Here is a 19,000-nt window from a genome sequence, read left to right as displayed (position 1 = left end):
TGCCAATCTGTTGTCTCTCCTTGTAGACACTCCAAGAGCGCCTCCTTCCCCATGGCCCTCTCTTCATGTACAACCTCACATTAGCTGACACCATCAAGCAATACATTCACTTCAGTTTCATGTGTAGTGGGTATCTAGCATTTCCTGTGAAAGCAAGGCTTTTCTTGAAGAAGAGTGAAAGAAATGTTTGGCTTCCTCCATCTCTCATCAACGAATGTTTACTGAGGAAAGTTAGCCATCTTATGCAAATGCTATTGTGGACCGGGTCACTCTGTGGTCAGCACCCCTCTCCAGCAGGTAGCAGACTTCCTTATTTTTTCTTTATCGAGACAAGGGCCTATCAGTTTCTGTGATCAAAGGTTATAGTGTGGCCCTTTCCCAGGTCTTCCAATTATGGGGCATAGAACATTCTACCTCCTTGGAAATATCTTGGCTGACAGGAGTTTTAAGCAGTCTTGCCTTACAAGGGAGACAAAACCACCTAAGTGGAACCTAACCTTAGTTCTATGGAGTCTGAGGGTTGCCCTGTTTGAGTCTCTCTTGTGCATCAGACAGGGACTTGACCTTGAAAGCAGTGTTTCTTTTGGCCCTTGCATTGGCCAAGAGAGGAGGGGAGTTGCATGGCCTGCCTTACCTCTTCCAACCTACTGAAGGGTGGAGATCAAACTCTCTTTTGTACCAGAGCTCATAGCTAAGGCTCTAAACCTTTTGATTCTGGATCTGAGATTTGACTGTTTCTTGTTCCCTTCCCATTGGGATTTTGTTGCTGAGGAACTGGAAGAAAAATGAGACATTAATTGGTGGAAAGTGGACTGCAAGCTATGCAAGCCAGGTAGGACTTCTTCCAGAACTAAATATAATATGTGTTTAAAAACCAATTGTATTGCAAAAAATTGTTTCTCAACGTGGTAAGAAACAGGAACTGTGGCTTGTTAGGACACATTTTGGCTGATTCATTGAATCTTTTATGGTGTGCTGCTGAACTCCATGTTAAGAATTGTTTGAAATTGTGGAGAATATTGATTGAAATTATAAATAAAACTGTTGAATGAAATTGACATGGTACTCATATTGTTGGGCTAAAGGATTGTTTATTTCCAAGGGAGTGAAATAAAAAAGTTAAAAGTTAAAGTTTGAGAGTTAGGTAGGAAAAAACAAAATAAAGGGCATGAGGGAATTAAGGTAAAAGTTAAAGGTTCAAAGAACCTTCAGTACCATGTACAGTTTACTGCATGATGGCCCCTGTAGGAAATACCTCTGTGAGATTTCTTTTTGAATTTAATGAAAGGCACATTTTTAAATAGATACATTATTAACTTTATGATTTGAGGAAAGATAGAATACATGTGTTTTCTCAAGCATATTTTTTTAGCTTATGTTAGAGAGTGGAAATGCTGCTCATTATGATTTGAGGAAAGATAGAATACATGTATTTTCTCAAGCATATTTTTTTAGCTTATCTTAGAGAGTGGAAATGCTGCTCATTAAATTTTAGGATCAAAGTTTTATGTATTAAAAACTAATAACTTTTAAAATGGCTGCCTACCATAATTTTGTATGACTTTAATTGCTGATACTGTATATTATAGGTCAGTACAGGGCTTCAGCTTCAAAAGTCAATCAGTCTAGTGGGCACAGTATTTCAAATGGAGTTGCATGGTCACATGGTCCAGACTCGTTCACTTTAAGCATACTGCAAGTGCCGGAAATTTTGGTGACTTCAGAGAATGGTGGTTTTGCTTCTGCTAGTGAAATAAACTCTGTCTGTCATGAACCTCTAAAGTCAAAAGCAAAGAAGAAATTTGGTGCAAGAATAATTATGATTTTTGCCTCCGATGCAAGGGAAGAGGCATTGAAGGTAGGTTCATGTGATTTACTTGATTCATATTTATAGAAACTAAATCTACATTACTCTAGTACTGTATTCTTTTCCATTTAAAACTTTAAGTTTTACTCTATAGTATTAAGTCAGTCTGTGTTCATTGCTTGGTAGCTGTAATATTTTAAGTCTTGCAGAACAAGGAAAATTATTTTTTCATGGTTCTTTTGTGAGGAGTTAAGTCTTTGGATAGAACCTGGCCAGTTTTAAACTGCTTTTACTTAGTAAGCTTTAGGTGCCTGAATATGAAGTGTAATTTTTTTCTTTGCAAATGCTTAGCTTTCCAAATCTGCAGGTTAACCCAATTAAGAAATTTAGTTTGCGTCACTTTCAGATTTTAGACACCATTCACTCCCCTTCACTAGCACCTTAACTTTTGGTGTCTTAATTAAGACAACAGGTTTGTTTTCTGTTGCTAGCTACGTTTTGGAAATGAATGCCTCGCTGTCATTTTTGTATTAATTTACCAGAGTGAATGCTAGTACAGTACTGTATTTATTTGTTCATGTTGTAACTTGTCTTAAGAGAGTCACAGAAGAGTCCATTATTCTTTTATTTAGTAGTTCAGCAAACCCACTAGTATGGCAGTTTAGTAAAACAAGTTGTGGATTAAAGTTACTTTTCTGTTGCATTAAAAAATACAAAAAATATTTCCTGTAGATTTAATTTTACACTTTATATAAGTAGTTTAACCAGACCACTGAGGTAGTTTATTTTTTCTTTCATAGGGCTTGCCTAAAGGAGTTGTGTTTATTAATAGTAAAGTTTAGTTTTTGTTGATTAAATTACAGCAAGTAGACATTTATGAAAGTTACAGTCAAATTAACTTAAATTATAATGCCTGTTATTTACAGTGTAGTTAGCACAACCAATACATCAGCCTTTCTTATTATAACACAAGAGAACCTGCAATCAGTCAGTCAGAAAACCACTACAATTAGTAGGAGACTTGAGTGCACAAAACCCCTCTTGGATTCATGCTGCCAAACTGATAAAAGGCAGTAACTTGTATTACTTAAGTTGAGAAAACACCAGTACTGTAGTTACTCAATATGCAGGCATATACAACACTTGACCTTGTGTCCAGTTGGCAAGAATTGCTGATGGTATGCTGATCTTATAGCTAGGAAGTAGGGATGATGTGTTTTTAGTTGTAGTCCACCTAACCCAGAGTGCATTGGAGTTTTTAAGTCATCCCAAATAAATCCATACTAGTTGAAAGTGGGTAAACTACCTATCTCTTTTCTGATCTAGTAATTTGGGGTCCAATAATGGGTCACCAGTCAAATAGGCTGTGTGTGTGAACCTGATCACTCTGTATCCTGAATACTTGACAGGGGCACTCCATGGGTTGCATTCTAAACTAACTTGCTCAGATTTGAACATTTAAACTTTCAGTACTAAAATAACTCCCTTCCTTGGATTATGTACTAAAACAACTCCCTTCCTTGGATTATGTGAAAGTGTGGATATGTATTTAACACCAAAAGCTAGAATGACTGAAGTCTTGGAAAAAAAACCCATTAAGCAGATTTTTTTAGAATCCTCAATATTTTATCATTAAATTTTCAAAGAAGTCAAATTAAAAAAAGATCTTGATTATTCAAATCTTGCCCCATGAGAATTATAATTTTGATTCACTGGTCTGGTTAAACAATTAAATTTTCTGGCTTTTTTTATGAAGGCAAGCTTTTTTTCAAAATCAAGGTGCTGTATATGTACTGGAAATTTCTGAATATCATGAAAAAACACTCTACTGTACTGTATATGCTTATAAACAGCACATAATAAACATTGTACAACACAGAAAAACCTGTACAGTATTGTACACAAAATAAAAACTAAGCTGTGCAGTATAGTGTATATAAAATGTAAAAAATACTCTTTCTCTCTCTCTGTGTGTGTGTGTGTGTGTTGCTGAAACTGCCCAAGTGGGCAGGACTTGAAAAATTTCTTTCATAAGTAGCTTACAAAGTAATTATATAGCTATAGGTTTTCAACCACAGCAGCCTAAAATTTAAAATTCGTGGTAGCACTTCAATTGTTTTGTGTAGGTGAACAAACCCTTCACACTTTGGGGGAAGAAGAGGAACAACGTAGCAAAGAGCTCAATTCGTTTTCTGCTGGCACTCGACTAACATGGGTGTTCTCTGCAGCCTTTCTTCTTTGTTTTTTGGAAGTATCTTTAAGGAATTGGTGAAGTATTTGAAATTTGTTGTGGCCTTCATGATTAGTTGCTTCGTTAGCTGTTTAGTTAACATTATTCTAGCTTTTTATCATAATGTCGGACTCTAGTTCTTCTAGCATTCGCTTTTGCAGTGAGGGGTGCAAGACTAGATTAACTAAGTTGTCATACGAATCTCATTCCAAGTGTGTTAAATGTAGAGGGCAAGATTGTAATAGAGAGAGTACTTGCAGTGAATGTCAGGACTGGGATGATAAGAAAAAGGATTTTGACAAAGGAAAAATCTATTTCTGGAGAGGGGCCCGTGTCACCCGGTGAAATAGTCCATTCAGCACTTATTTTCTAGGTAATCTGCTGCTAGATACCAGAGAAAGCTAAATGAAATGCTGGAGTTACTACCCCCAGGGCGAGCCCACTAGATGGAGTCGTGTATGGAAAAGGGTGAACTACAAAAACACGGAACCTTATCCTATAGAGATTCCCAATGTCAAAAGTCCCAACGAGAGAGGTGCCGATACAAGCCCATGCACTACTCCATGGACTGTATACAAGGCAACACTAGCCGCATTCCATGTTAGCACCCACCTCACTAGAAATGAAGTTTAACAAGGGAGGAGAGAATGAAAATAGAGGTCACGGGTGATATCGGGCCCCTCTCCAGAAATAGATTTTTCCTTTGTCAAAATCCTTTTTCTGGATCAGTCCTGTGTCACCCGTGAAATAGTAACAGAGAAATAAACATCATTCTTATGCTATTAAAGACTTAAATAGAAACGTTAAAAACTAGAGAATTCTACCCGAACATAAGTAAGGTCCTCTAAGTTCATGTAATGAAAATAATGTAAGTGGTCACCGCTAAGATCATGAGCTTAGAACAGCACCTGAATAGGCTTGTATTAAGAAAATACTTCCTGCCTAATAGCGACCCAATGACAGTGCCCCCTTTTTTAAAGGAGAGGACCTGACAAATTGTGGAGGTCCTGTCTAAAAGCCTGCAAGAAGAAAAACTGGACACAGAAACAGACCTTGTAAAAGGGAGTACTTTCCAAGGTGACCACCGAAAATGAGGACCTTCAATTGTAGCTAGAAAGTTAGGTGAGGAATTCACAACACTACCCCTGATGAGGGGAAACCAAACTGATTGGTTCCACCAGACAAACCAAACTGATTGGTTCCACAGACAGGGCAGACAGTACAGGGAAAACTAACACTAGAAGCTAAGCTGATTAAAAATTTTGGGACTTCCTTAACAAGGAAAGATAAGAACGAGATGATTGTTGGTTACTAAGGTTAACCCGATACATTACTCAAAGACCAGGAAACCGAATGTGGACGGAGTACTGTTCTTAGACGAACACAGACCTTAGGGATGAAAGTTAAGGGCCTGTGAGTCTGGTTCCAACAAAACACTTTGCTCGAGGCCAACGCGCCTGCATCAGTACTGTAGCTTCGGAAAACTATGTGAAGAGTGCTAGTTACTTAACTGCAGAACCATACTGCAGTAGAGTAGGATCCTTTAACTGATTTCAGGAAAACAGAAATAACAGGACCAATATCAGTTTCCTCCTAAACTGTAAGATTCACAAAGACCACAAAGCCAGGACATCAGAGTTTGTGGGACTGGGCTGACGCCCAGGCTGAGTTTATACCAGACGGGACAGCTTGATAGTTTGTGGCTGAATTGGGCTGCAAACTGACCTACTTCCAGGCCCAGGAAAAAGTCACAAGACTACCTGAATGACGCCCGCCTAAGGACTATTCCGACACCAGGGGAGGCCCTGGATAGGAAAAAGCAGTGACCTTTTGGACCCCTACGAAGGGTGGTAGACAGAAGACACTTGTGTCTGTTGGTTATGGAGAAGAATGAACCATAACCTGAACAAGCAATTGAGTCCAAAACCACTTGTTTACGCAGCGCACTATTGCTGTTTTGTTCAGAACCAGCCATAAAGGAAACCTCTTGGGGAAGAAGTTTCCAAGAACAGGAAGACTGTCACCCCTCCAAAGCGTTGATATGGAACTGCCGAACGCGGACCGACTAAGTTCCATGTACTTCATTGGGCCAAAAATATCCACCCACCCGCCCAGAGAGGTGACGGTGTGGAATACTGAGGCCGGAGGGGGAAAGCTGAGAGGAACTGACTTCGGTAAGCACTTGACAGTTGTGCGAGGTCCGAGGCCACTATTCAAGCAGGGAGGAATCAAGGAGACACGCCCCTGACTCCGCCATACCCGGTCATAAACTCCAGCTTTGACTTCAGAAGGAGAACCGTCACTGAAGCAAACTGGAGAAAACCCAGACCTTTTCTTGGGCACGGGGAGAGGTATGCTTGAGATGATGAAATGATAAGATGCCCTTTGTTATTCTTTCCACTTCCACTGGATTCATAACCACTGAAGGTTACCCTCCTGAATCAGGTGGGATCCCTTCCTGGTTACTTGTGAAGCCCAAAGACTCTAGAAACCGATTATAATGACCGGCGCCTCAGGCAATTCCCGACGCTGGGTGCCCAAATGAGCCAGGCAACTAGATATGCAGCTAGCATAGCCTCCTAATACCGGAGCTGTTGAACTACGGTACTGTTCAAACTGGCAAAGACTCTGGAGCCGATTGAGGAGGGCATGAACCTGAAGGGGCACCCTGTCCCTCGAGTCTGAATCCCAGAAGGGATAGGACCTTTCTGCAACCAAGATGTGAAAGGAAGCATCGAAAGGTCTATAGAGGTGGTTACGGCTCCACGCGCAGTAGGATCCAACCCACAAGACTGTAAGCAACCGAGACTTGCCGCAAGAATAAGGAAAACAAACGGGACACGCCTCGAAAAAATTTTCCAGTGGAAGGGAACTTCCTGGCAGACTGAAAAAGCCTGACAGGCCATTCGTAAAAGACCCCCAGAACTCTGGCCGGAGGTTGACTGAACCTGATTGGGGGAACAACAGTCCAGCTCCCCGGGCCCTGATAATTATACTCTGGGCCCAGGAACTGAAGTTCCAGTGGCCCCGAAAAATGGTACAGCCTCCCACCCATATGAGAAATACTACAGGGAGGAGGCTTGATTGCCTCCCGTGAAGCCTAATGCCTTCCCAAATTCTCGGAGAGGAGTAGGATGCATCCCTGCTCCTATGATAACCCTGAGGGTCAGAGCTCTGGCCAAATGTCTAGTGAAAATTCTTTCCTTAGGTTTGGTATGAAGCAAAGAAAACTCCGCGGGCACGTGGGGAGGCAGAGACACACGGGGCAAGAAGGGGCTGATGTGTTGGCTGAACCTGCACACATCGAGGTGGAGGCTGGGAGTGAGAGCTGACGGCTGTCTAGGGGCAGAGACCTGAAGCGCCTGCACACCGCCTGGAGCAGGGGCTCTTGAACTACATGAACTTTTGCCGGACTTGGGACAGGTCCCGGCAAGATCAGACCGTTTCTGCTCAGAGGGTAGAGCCCCATGAGAACGGAGGCTCTGTATTAATAGTAGCCCAAGACGGCCGTGAATAACGCCCACCTGGGGAAAAGATTAATTCTCCAGGTGAAACTGTTCATAAGATTCTTCAGCTCACAATGGAACGGGCAAGCCTGACTTACACTGTTTCAGCTGAAAATTTGACTGAAGCTTAGGAGCTGTACGCTGAAGAAATTAGAAGCGTGAGTCCTCGGGTTTAGAAGATTCACTGTGAATGTATCTGTGATATCTGTCTCTGGAAATGCCCTCAGCGATGTGTCATTTTCAAAACAAGCCTGTTGATAAGAGGGGCTACATTCGAGCACAAGGGTAAGAAACAGGGCTCCCAAAGAGAGCACGGTAAGACCCCACAGCTGGCGTGAACTTGGAATTTTCCGCCTGCCACTCCATTAGAGTCCTCAGGGAGACGATGTGTCCAGCCCCTAGCTGAGGGCTCACTTATGGATCCTGCCAGACAGATGCCATACTCTTCTGACAGTCTGGTAAAACCCGGATAAGAGGATACCAGACCGAAGGGAAGAAATGCCCTTCCACCAACCTCCGTGTGCCCACACCCCGACAGGAGGGTGCCTTCATGCTGGGAAGCATAAAGGGAAGGCACCAAGATTCCCCAGACTGGAGGGGAAAAGAGGTGGAGATGTCTGAACGATAGAATTCGAACGGAGCAGGACTTAACAGGTGATCCATTGACAATGAGTCTTGAGATTGATCTCTTGGGATTTAAGCTCCTGGGAAAGGGAAGGCATGGACCATGACGTAGATAGTTAGTTTAATAGGTTGACAATGACCCTCATAACGAGCTCCTTATAAGGAGACCCGAAAAGAGTTATCCAACAAAGGAAGGAGGGGGTAACCGCCTTGCTTTGCTTGGGCCGTGTCCCTTTCCCAGAAGACGAGGCCAAACTCGTAGATGGCACCGGATTAGAGATCCGAGACGTCCTTGAGGGTGCCCCGAGCGGGTCTTCTTGGTTTTAAAAAGGGTGGTCTTTTTTATTTTACTTATTTCACCGTAGGGACGGTAGACCAGGAACCGCTCGAAAAGGGATGAGAAGGTAAACGAATCCCTAAAGGAAAAGTTTGCCTCACCTAATTCCGAGCTAAAAGCGGAAAAGGTTTGTCTCAATTATTCCCGCACCTACTTATCGCTCCGGGACGATGTTCACAGGTCCGAGAAGCGAGACAGAAGGCCATTCGCGTCTTCAGAAAACTCTCCGTAAACAATTCCGGCTAAGAGTTACGAGTTTACGCCGCCGGCCCAGGGGGGGAAAAATTAGGACCCCAGACACCGGAGGAACAACTATCAATAAGTTATATAAGACGGAGTTTGGCGAAGGAAAAACCGATAGGTGTATATGAAACCTACCAATTTACCGAGAATCTCGCCCGGAAACGGAGTTTGGCGGAGGGAAATCGATAGGCGATATGAAAACCTACCGAACCATCGAGAATCTCGCCCGGAGAGCCCAAACACCGAAAGATTAACTATTAATAAGCCACAAGAGGCGGAGAACCGACTAGGGTTTATATGAAACCTACCGATTAACAAGAATCCCCCCGGAGACGGAGTTTTGAAAGAGCGACTATTAATAAGCCACATAAGGTGGAGCTTGACGGAGGTAAAACCAACAGGTGTATATGAAAACCCACGGATTCATCAGGTAGCCTGCTCGGGAGAGCATAGCGCTAACGCCACCTGCCGGGTGCCAAACGACTAATAATAAGCCAAAGGAGGCGCGTTTTTGGCGATAAAACCCACGGATTCATCAAGAAGCCTGCTCGGAGAGAGCATAGCGGCACTTAACAACCTTCCGAGTCAAGAATAAGTCACATGAGGCGGAGTTTGGCGGAGAGTAAAACCGACAGGTATATATAAAACCTACGGGTTCATCAAGAAGCCTGCTCGAGGAGAGCATAGCGCATTTCATAACCTTCCGTGCCAAACTATAAATCCAAAACAGACTGCGCACCGAATGGAGCTATAGACTCGTGACCGCTGGTTTGTTGTAGGATAGCGGAGCATTCCTGCACTTGACAAAACCAGCCGAAAACGTATGAGAAAAGGGCATGCTGGAACGGATGCGGAGCAGAGTAACCGAGCAGCTATAGCCTAGTCAGACCAGGAAAACTCCCGAGAAAACCGGAGAGAAAACCGGGCTAACAGGACAAAACTCATAGACATAAAAACAGAGTCAACGGAACATTCGAATGCGATTATGTCTGAACAAATATGTGGGAAGGTTATGAACTGTTTCGGAAGTGGTTACTCCGAGCCAGGAGAGGAAAACCCCGGAGGAGGATATCCAGTGAATGATAGCGGTGGGGAATAAACGCCGACCGCTAAACACTAAAACCGCCGTAGCAGTAAGCAAGGAGAGCGCCAACAAGATAATCTAAACACCGAACAGGTAGTAGCAAAAGGAGGGGGAACGCGAAAGTAAATAAAGCAGAAGACAGTTAGGTGGAGAACGCTAACTGGCTCGTATGAGATCCCAACAGTGAGGTGCAAACATGTAGGAAGCACCAACGAAGGAAATAGTCGGCGTAAAAGGAAGGGGGAAGGATAGGCCAGGAGGTTTGTAACCCAAAGCAGCGACCAGGGTGGGACAGCACTCCCGGGCGCCCAGAGATTCTCATAGATCCCCTCGCTATGTAAGCTGTGTTTGTACGACAAGAGCGAGAGAAAAAGAGAGGAAGGGCAAAACCCTCTACGGCCAGGAGAGCAAAGAAAGATAAAAGGAGTGTGAACAGGAGGGGGGAGAGCACTCCTGGTCACCTCCAGGTCCAGGTGGAGTGCCAACTCAGACACACACCGAAGGACAATCAATCAATGCAGAGGGAGGGATTTAGGCTACGACATAAAATAAGGATAATTGCTCTCAAGCCTTGGAAAGTTAACAAACTTTGAAAACAAACCAAGGAGAGAGAGAGCAAAGGATAAAAGGGAGAGAAGGGGACTCTCAAACCACAAAATAACATATATATAGTCGGTAAAAGAAATTGAACAGGAGTGGGAGAGAGCACTCCGGTCACCATTGTAAGCAACCCAAAGAAGGATTGAACTAAGATAGGCTACGCAGGTAAACCCTCGCTATTCCAGCTTAACTTATTAGGAACATTAGCCTAAGTGAAAAGCCAAAACAGGGAGAGGGTGGACGAGGCAATATATCCAAGTCAAAACCAAACAAAGGGAAGCACCAGACATAAAACACACATGTACAGAACGAGATCACCGACATGAAACTCACACGACAGATCGAGATCGCCCCTCCTTAACGAATTTTTCCCGAAGGAAAAAAGTGTTACAGCCAACCCCTAGGCTAACCTTAACTGAGGTGATGTAAAGGAAGGAAGCCTAGGAGAGGGGTAAAGCTAACTAACCAATAACTCAAAAAAAAAAAAATCATAATAAAACAAAAATTGTCTATAAGGTACATGTAGGAGGATAGGCAGGCCCAACACAACATGGACGTGAAGGGACATGACCGATCTCCAGTTAAAAGAAAGTATCCCAAAATTAACAAAATTCAAAAGCATCCAAGCACAAGGTCAAAATTAAATGTAAATAAAAAATCATGTTCCCATACACTTAGAGGTGTGAGTCTAAAACAAGACAAAATAAGACCAAAATAAGAAGCGAATAGGCCCGAGGGGAACCACGTAGCCTAAACAACAAGACAGCACTTGACCAGGAAGGGAACACAAAATTACAAAATAAACAAAATCATGAAAAACAAAGTAAAACCATAACAGTACCAATGAAAATAAGATCCCAAAGGCTAAGAGAAGTGAGTGACAAAAATAAAGCATAATAAGGCCATGATAATGTTTAATGGGCCCGAGGGGAAGCTCAGAGCCTAAACGCTCAACAACATTTTCGTAATGAAGCCACGATAAAAAGCTTAATGGGCCCGAGGGGTAGCTCGTAGCCTAAACGCTAAACATCACCCACGTAATGAAGCCATGATAAAAGGCTTAATGGGCCCAAGTGGGTAGCTCGGGGAGCCTAACGCTAAACATCACTTCCGTAATAAAAATCACTCGTAATGAAGCCATGATAAAAAGCGAATGGGCCCGAGGGGTAGCTAAATAGCCTCAAACGCTAAACAGCACTTCTCGTAGTAAATGGGTACAGAACAAACAAAAATTAATCAAACCCACTAAAGTTAGGATCATTACTGGTAAAACATCCCAAATAAAAAGGGATACAAATAAAAACACAAAACAAAAATGCCGATCCAAGACCAAGAGAGGTCAAGAGATGACGTGAGAGGAGATCACGGGCGTTATAAATTCCTTTAATTATTAAACTAAAGGAAAATAAGAAGCCTCAATCGCCTAAAAAAACAACAAAACACTGGTACTCAAGTAACTGAAGAAGAACCTTGCGAGGATGCCATAAAAAAAAAAAAAAAAATAGAGCACAAAATAAGGATCACAACGAAAAGTACGTGTGAACGAAAAAAACGTGCTAAAATGGAATGCGACTAGTGTTGCCCTTGTATGTACAGTCCATGAGTAGTGCATGGGCTTGTATCGCACCTCTCGTTACTGGGACTTTTGACATTGGGAATCTCTATAGGATAAGGTTCCGTGTTTTTGTAGTTCACCCTTTTCCACACGACTCCATCTAGTGGAGCTCGCCCTGGGGGTAGTAACTCCAGCATTTCATTTAGCTTTCTGGTATCTAGCAACGGAATTACCTAGAAAATAAGTGCTGAATGGACTATTTCACCGGGTGACACGGGACTTGATCCAGAAAAGGAAAGTGTTAAAGTCTGACTTAGTGCAAGCTTGAGAGGAGAAAAAGAGAAAGGCAGCCTCTAGAACTGAAAATAGGGCTAATCTAGAATCTGCTCCTTTGACTAAGTCAGTAGAGGATCGTACTGTCCCTTCATCACTAGTTCTTGCTATTTCTCCTATCCCTAGCCCTCCTACTACTTTACCAATACTCCTTTGCCTGGTTCTCATGCTTCCAATCCTGATCCCATTACCAGCCTCGAATCAAGGATCAATCAGAAACTTAATTTAGCAGTCAGTGCAGTAGCTGAATTAAGGAAGTCCCTAAAAGTGCTCTTAGAAAAAGTGTCTTCTAATGTGCATAGTGACAGTGTTGTGCTAGTGGAGGAGGTGGCTACTCGTCCCACTGGTGCTCCTGGACGAAGGTCCCTGTCCTGCTCCCCTGAACCTGGTAGAAGACATACCAGAGGTCCAAGGGACGCCAGTGGGGTTTTCCCACGGGTAGTCACCCCCTCAGTCGAGCCTGTTGCCCATTCCCAGGTGTCGGCAGACGACCATTGGAAAGGCATCAAAGTGAGGTACATCACTTGCCGTCGGATTCAGAAGGTTCCAGCCCCGACAAGAGGTGCCAGTTGCGCTTCCCTGCTTCGTCTTGCCCTCTCAAGAGGCACTCTGATGCCATAGACCACTCCCCTCTTCCAGTCAAGAGGTATAGAGAAGCCAGTCATACCCTTCAGCCCTCCTGCAGCTTCGCTGATCCTCCTTCTGCCTCTACTTCAGCTCGACCCTCTGTACAGGCAGTCCCTGGTTATCGGCGGGGTTCTATTCCCGACGACGTGACGACAACCGAAAATTGCCGCTAACCGAAAATCGGCAATAATAGCACTGATCCCCAGTTAGCGCTGCCGATAAGAGGCGATCAGCGCCGGTAACCAGTTATCAGCGACGAAAACCTGGCTATCATCGTCGCTAGACAAGCGCCATAAAACCGGATCGCCAGTAACCGAGGCTGCCGATAACCGGGGACTGACTGTATAGGGTTGGGGCAGCCCGGAGTCATTTTCACCGTATGTGGTCTCCAAGCACCCGAAAGACCCACTCAGACGGCAGTCATCTTCATCTAAGCACCTCTCAGCCTCTGAGCACCAGTCCTGCCACCAGAGCTCTCGGCACCCACTTTCAAATGTCAGTCTCCAGCTCCCAAGCTTGTGGCACCAGCTCATGTACACCTGGCACCAGCTCTCGTGTGCTTGACGCCAGCTTTACCCCCCTCAGGCTCACTCTTCGGTTCAGGAGGACCCTTTGTTGGAGCTGATTAAGTGTCAGCTGGCGGCTATTTTTTTTTTTTTGTTACAGAAAGCCCCATTGCTCCCAAAGCCTCCCAGGATGTGTCTTTGTCAGTAGTTTCTTCAGATGAAGAGGTTTTTGATTAAGCACCCACTCCTCCTTCAGCCCATGTTTCCCTGCTTAGATATCTTCTGGCCAGCTTTCCTGACTTCTTCACACCTGCTGCCCTGGTTTCTCCAACCTCGACCTTCCTTAGGAGGAACCAGTCAGATGACAGTGCTCGGTTTCCCGAGTTGGTGCTTTCCCCCTCCTCAAGGAAGGTCCTCAAGGAGGTGGGTGATTGGCTCTCTTCAAAGAGGGAACAGGGCAAAGCCACCTTTGCCTGGCCTACCTCTAAACTGATACGTTGGAGATACCTCCTACTCTACTGGAGAAGCTCCCTCTTTGGGAGTCGCTGCCTCCTCCCAAGGAGACTTCTCTGGACTTGTTAATTCATTATGCCACTCAGCCTTCTTGTCTGTGAAGATCATGTTTTCGTCTTCTGAACTAGACCACCTCGTAAAGAACATGTTTACCAGGGATGGCTCCCTAGAGCTTGTCTCTCTCTTTTCTATGGAGGTCTTGAAGCAAATGGAGTTGTGGTGCTCCACCACGAAAGGAGTCATCCAGACCCAGAAGTTTTCTCTCCTTTTCTCTCCTTTATACCAGCTGCATCTCTTCCCTCAAGCCACCATTCAAGAGATTTCAACAACCTCCAAGAGAAGTTGACACAGGATTTGTTAGCCCAGTCCACCAAGCGACCGAAGGAATCCTCCTCCTTTGGCGCTAAGTCTGTTTCGCTCCTCCAGCTACAGCTCTTTCGTGGAGGCAAGCAGAAGCCCCAGACAAGACGCCATACTGACTTATGCTTCTCGTCAAAGTCCGTCAAGAAATCGATCTTCAAGCCTGTTACCAAGAAATTAAGTTTCAGTCCTTCTTGCTCCAGTAGGGGCCAGACTTCTCGACTTTTGGGAGTCGCAGAGGTGCGGAGCAATGGATCATTCAAGTCCTGAAGGAGGGCTCCTCCATTCCTTTCAGGGAGAGACCTCCACTAGTCAAGTCCCACATCATCTTGGCTACTTACTCTGAAGACTCCAAGAAATTTTCGGCCCTTTAGCAGGAAGTCGACTCTCTCCTTCTCAAAAGGGCTGGATAAGGAGTCGAGGATCACAATTCAGAGGTGTTCTACAACTGTCTCTTCATAGTCCCCAAGTCTTCGGGGGGCTAGAGGCCCATTCTCGATGTCAGTACCCTGAATCACTTTGTTCAGAAGATGAAGTTCAATATGGAGACAAACCAGTCTGTCATGTCATCCATTCGCCAGGGCGATTGGATGATCACCCTTGGCATGCAGGGCACTTACTTCCATGTCCCCATCCATCCGGACTCCAGGAAGTACCTTCAGTTCGTTTTTCAGGACAGAGTTCTCCAGTTTTGGGCCTTGTGCTTCGGCCTCTCTACGACCCCTCAAGTATATATGCAGGTTCTCGCGCCTCTAGACAAATGGCTCCATCTTCTCGGGATCAGCATCTCCCTTTGTTTGGACAACTGGCTTCTCCATTCCCCATCAGAGGAGAAGTGCTCAGAGGGCTTAAAGAAAACTCTTCTGATTCAAGCATTGGGCATTCTGATCAACAAGCAAAAGCCTCAACTGATTCCGACACAAGAGATTCTTTATTTGGGAATGATCCTGAACTCTCAGACTTTTCAGGTTTTCCATCCCCCAAAAGAGTCGACTCCTGCCTTTGCACGGTCCACAGGTCTCTCTCTCTCTCCCATACTGTTTGGCCAATCAGTAGATGAGTCTTTTGGGGACTCAGGCCTCCATTGAGAGTCCATAAGGTTGGGCAGGTTGCACATGAGAGTGCTACAGCTCTTTCTCAAGGCCAACTGGAACAGGATGACCCAACTGGACTCATTCATATTTCCCACCACGTCAGAGGTCATATCAGACCTGCAATCTCTTCTTCCGTTGAGCCCCAACCTAGACTTTTATTCAGATGCATTGGGCCTAGGTTGGGGAGCCCTTCTAGGGGATCAAGAAGTTTCCAGGCCGTGGTCCACAGAACAAAGAAACCTTCATATAAATGTCAAGGAACTGAAGGTTATTCACTTGGGTCTCCAGTCCTTCTTGACCCTGATCTTCGACAAAACAGTGATTGTTCACGTGGACAACACCTCTGCCCTGTCTTACATCCGCAATCAGGGAGGCACTCAGTCCTTCTCCCTCTGCAAAGCTGCGAAAGATCTCCTCCTCTGGGCGGAGCAGAACCAAGTCACCATCATCACTCGATTCATTCAGGGGAGACTGAATGTCTTAGAGGGTGAGCTGAGTTGCCGCAAGCAGGTCCTTCCCACAGAATGGACTTAGACCCCCCTGGTCTGCAACGATCTGTGGAAGTTATGGGGCAGACCATCCGCAGACCTGTTTGTGACATTGATGGATCACTGTCTCCCTCTTTTCTGTTCTCCAGCCCCACCATGTTCCTGGACTGGTCAGGCCTGGATGTCTACGCCTTTCCTCCGTTCGGCATGATCAGAGAAGTGATCAACAAGTTTTCTTCCCATCGCAACGTCTCTATGACCCTAGTTGTTCTGTTCTGGCCAACAAAGGAATGGTTCCCAGACCTGCTTCGACTTTTATTTGGATTTGCCGAGGCTTCTTCCACAAAAACAGTCTCTTCTCAGACATCCCCACTTCTTCAGGTTCCACCAAAGGTTGTCCGCTCTGGCCCTGACAGGATTCGGACGGTCCAGAGCCTTGTCAGAGTGAAGGGATTTTCAAAAGCAGCTGCAGAGGCTATTGCTAAATGTAGACATCGGTCTTCTAGCATCGTCTATCAAACCAAGTGGGCAGTCTTCCGGAAATGGTGCACTTGACATAACATCTCATCCTCTGAAATTTCTGTAAGTCAAATCGCCGATTTCCTGCTCTACCTGAGGTCCTCCATGATGTTATCATCCTCTACCATCAAGGGGTATAGAGCAATGTTGAACTCTGTCTTCAAACACATAGGCTAGACATTTCCTCTAACCAGGACCTCAACAACCTCATCAAATCCTTTGATACGTCTAAGCAAAGGAAGTCTGAAGACGTCTCTTGGAATCTTGACGTAGTTTTAAAGTGGCTTGCAGGTCCCACTTTCGAACCCCTGCACTCCGTCTCTCTAAGGGATCTTAATAGGAAGACTCTTCTGCGTTGCTTTGGCCATGGCCAAGCATATCAGTGAGCTTCAGGCTATTGACAAGAGTTGGTTTCGCACAAGGAGATGCAGTCAACTAATTCTCTCTCAGGTTTCCTGCCAAGAACAAGAACCTTTCTAAGCCCTGGCCCGTTCCTTCACCATTAAAAGCTTGATGGACATCCTTGGAGTGGAGGAAGAAGAAAGGCTTCTTTGTCTGGTAAGAGTCCTTAGATTTACCTACAAAGGACTGAAAAGATTAGAGGGCCTTCTAGTCATCTCTGGTGCTCAGTCAGGAACCCTTCTCGTCTAATGTCAAGGAATGCTCTGTCATATTTTTTGAGAGACTTGATTTCTGAGGCACACACTTGGATCCAAGAGGACATCCTGCCTTCTTTTAAGGTGAAAGCTCATGAGGTCTGAGCTGTCGCTACCTCTTGCTTTTAGGCATAATATATCCCTCTCATCCATCTTACAATCTAGCTATTGGAAGTGCAAGTCGGTCTTCGCAACTCATTACCTGAGGGAAGTGGAAACTGTGTTTGAAAATTGTAGTACCTTAGGACCTTTATCTATGGCTGGCATGGTGTTGGGAGAGGAAGCAAAGGGGAGTTCTCATTCCTTCTTCTATCTCCTCGCCATGATTCAGGGGGTCGAGTCCAGGTGGAGCCTGGAGGCACATTGTACCTGGAGTACCCACCAGTTTTTTAGTGGTTTGGGTGTGGCGGAATTTCAAAACACAAAAAAACAGCACACAACACTCACCCTGGTCCTCGGTTGCTGAAGATGGAGTAAGGCCCACGGTCGCCAACACAGCACACAGAACCACACAAACCAAACCAAAACAGAAAAAACACACGACTCACGAACATACAGCAACAAGAACAGCACACTAACAAGGGAAACAACAACTTTGCATCAGCACAAAAACTGTCCAAACCAAACGACAGACCAGCACTCGCTCTGACTCAAGACTCAAAAAACTGCCTTCAAAACCGAAAAATCCTCACACACATATTCCACAGACAGACAGCGCCGTAAACAAACTAACGACCTCATCCCTCTTCCAACAACCGAAGCACTCACTTACGACAATTACACTCTCTCTCTCTCAAAACGTTGGGAAATGCTAAATAAAAACAAATTTATTCATCCCTCTATATTTCTCCCCCTTTTAGCATTTCCCAACCAACACCTTTCACACCTCTTTCAAATCGCCTTACGCAACACCCACGGATGCTCACTAGCAGGTACTCTAGATCGCGTCAGCGAGCACGCAATCATTCTCTCAGAATCATTCTCTCTTCTAGCAACATTCAAACTCACATCTTCTCCTCCATTCTCTCTCAGATTCATGCTATCTTCTTCACTATTACCACTCTCAATTTCATCCACAATCTCATCTATACCCTCTAACTCGTTCCCAAATACCTCCCCAATTCTTCAACTAACCCATCCCATTCGCTCATTGACCTTTCCAATTCTTGCAACGATTCATTCATGCTTTCAATCACTCGTATATTACTGCTCACGCTCTCTTACTCTTACACTTCGCTCACCTCCAACCGTTCACTAACCCCTACACGTTCAGTCAACTCAGTTATATCAAACCCGCATATGCTATACGTTCTATCCATACCATCCCATTCATCCATATTACACGCTTTATCACTCATTTCCACTTTGGCACTCACACCCCTATCACACAACTTACAACCATTCAGTTTACTTACGTTCTTCCCTTTCTTACGTTTTTTACCATACTCTATCAAAACAAATTGCTGATCCTCCATACACAAGCTCTCATGCATACTTGGTTCACCCACATTCGATTTCAACCATTTATACACCCCATTCTCTCTCACATATTCGGTACATCCTTCCATCTACGCAATTGGTTGTGATGCTCACATTTCTCTCACACTACCATCTACACATACTTCCCCTACAACATAACTAAGCCCACTGGGACCAACTTCCAACACTTCATACGGACCCTCAAATTTTTCACGCACTTTATTTACATTCAACCGCCCTTTCTCAATTACTTCTTTCAACACTTTCTCGCCCACCTTGTAACTTTCAAACCTTTCATGCGCCTTCTTCCATACCTCCCTATCATTCTCAGATAGACCCAATCTCGGTCTCACTCTCTCTTTTAAAATTTAACACATATTTACACGGAGACATACCAATACCCTTATGCACAGTGGCGTTGTATACCCACAACGCCGCC

At 44.6% G+C, this 19,000-nt stretch overlaps 1 protein-coding gene across 5 annotated transcripts in view; it reads left to right on the top strand.

The window, feature by feature from the left end:
• Nucleotides 1–19,000, top strand: part of LOC136840977 (uncharacterized) — a 263,752-nt gene that overhangs the window by 92,525 nt on the left and 152,227 nt on the right. For all 5 annotated transcript variants that reach the window (XM_067107982.1, XM_067107981.1, XM_067107980.1 and 2 more), the window contains exon 5: nucleotides 1,590–1,858. In XM_067107982.1, the coding sequence (XP_066964083.1) occupies nucleotides 1,590–1,858 (269 nt within the window). The remainder of the gene's footprint in view (nucleotides 1–1,589; nucleotides 1,859–19,000) is intronic.

The sequence above is a fragment of the Macrobrachium rosenbergii genome, chromosome 8 (genome assembly GCF_040412425.1).
Source record: "Macrobrachium rosenbergii isolate ZJJX-2024 chromosome 8, ASM4041242v1, whole genome shotgun sequence".
Classification (NCBI taxonomy): Eukaryota; Metazoa; Arthropoda; class Malacostraca; order Decapoda; family Palaemonidae; genus Macrobrachium; species Macrobrachium rosenbergii.
This window is presented reverse-complemented; position numbering and strand designations above follow the sequence as displayed.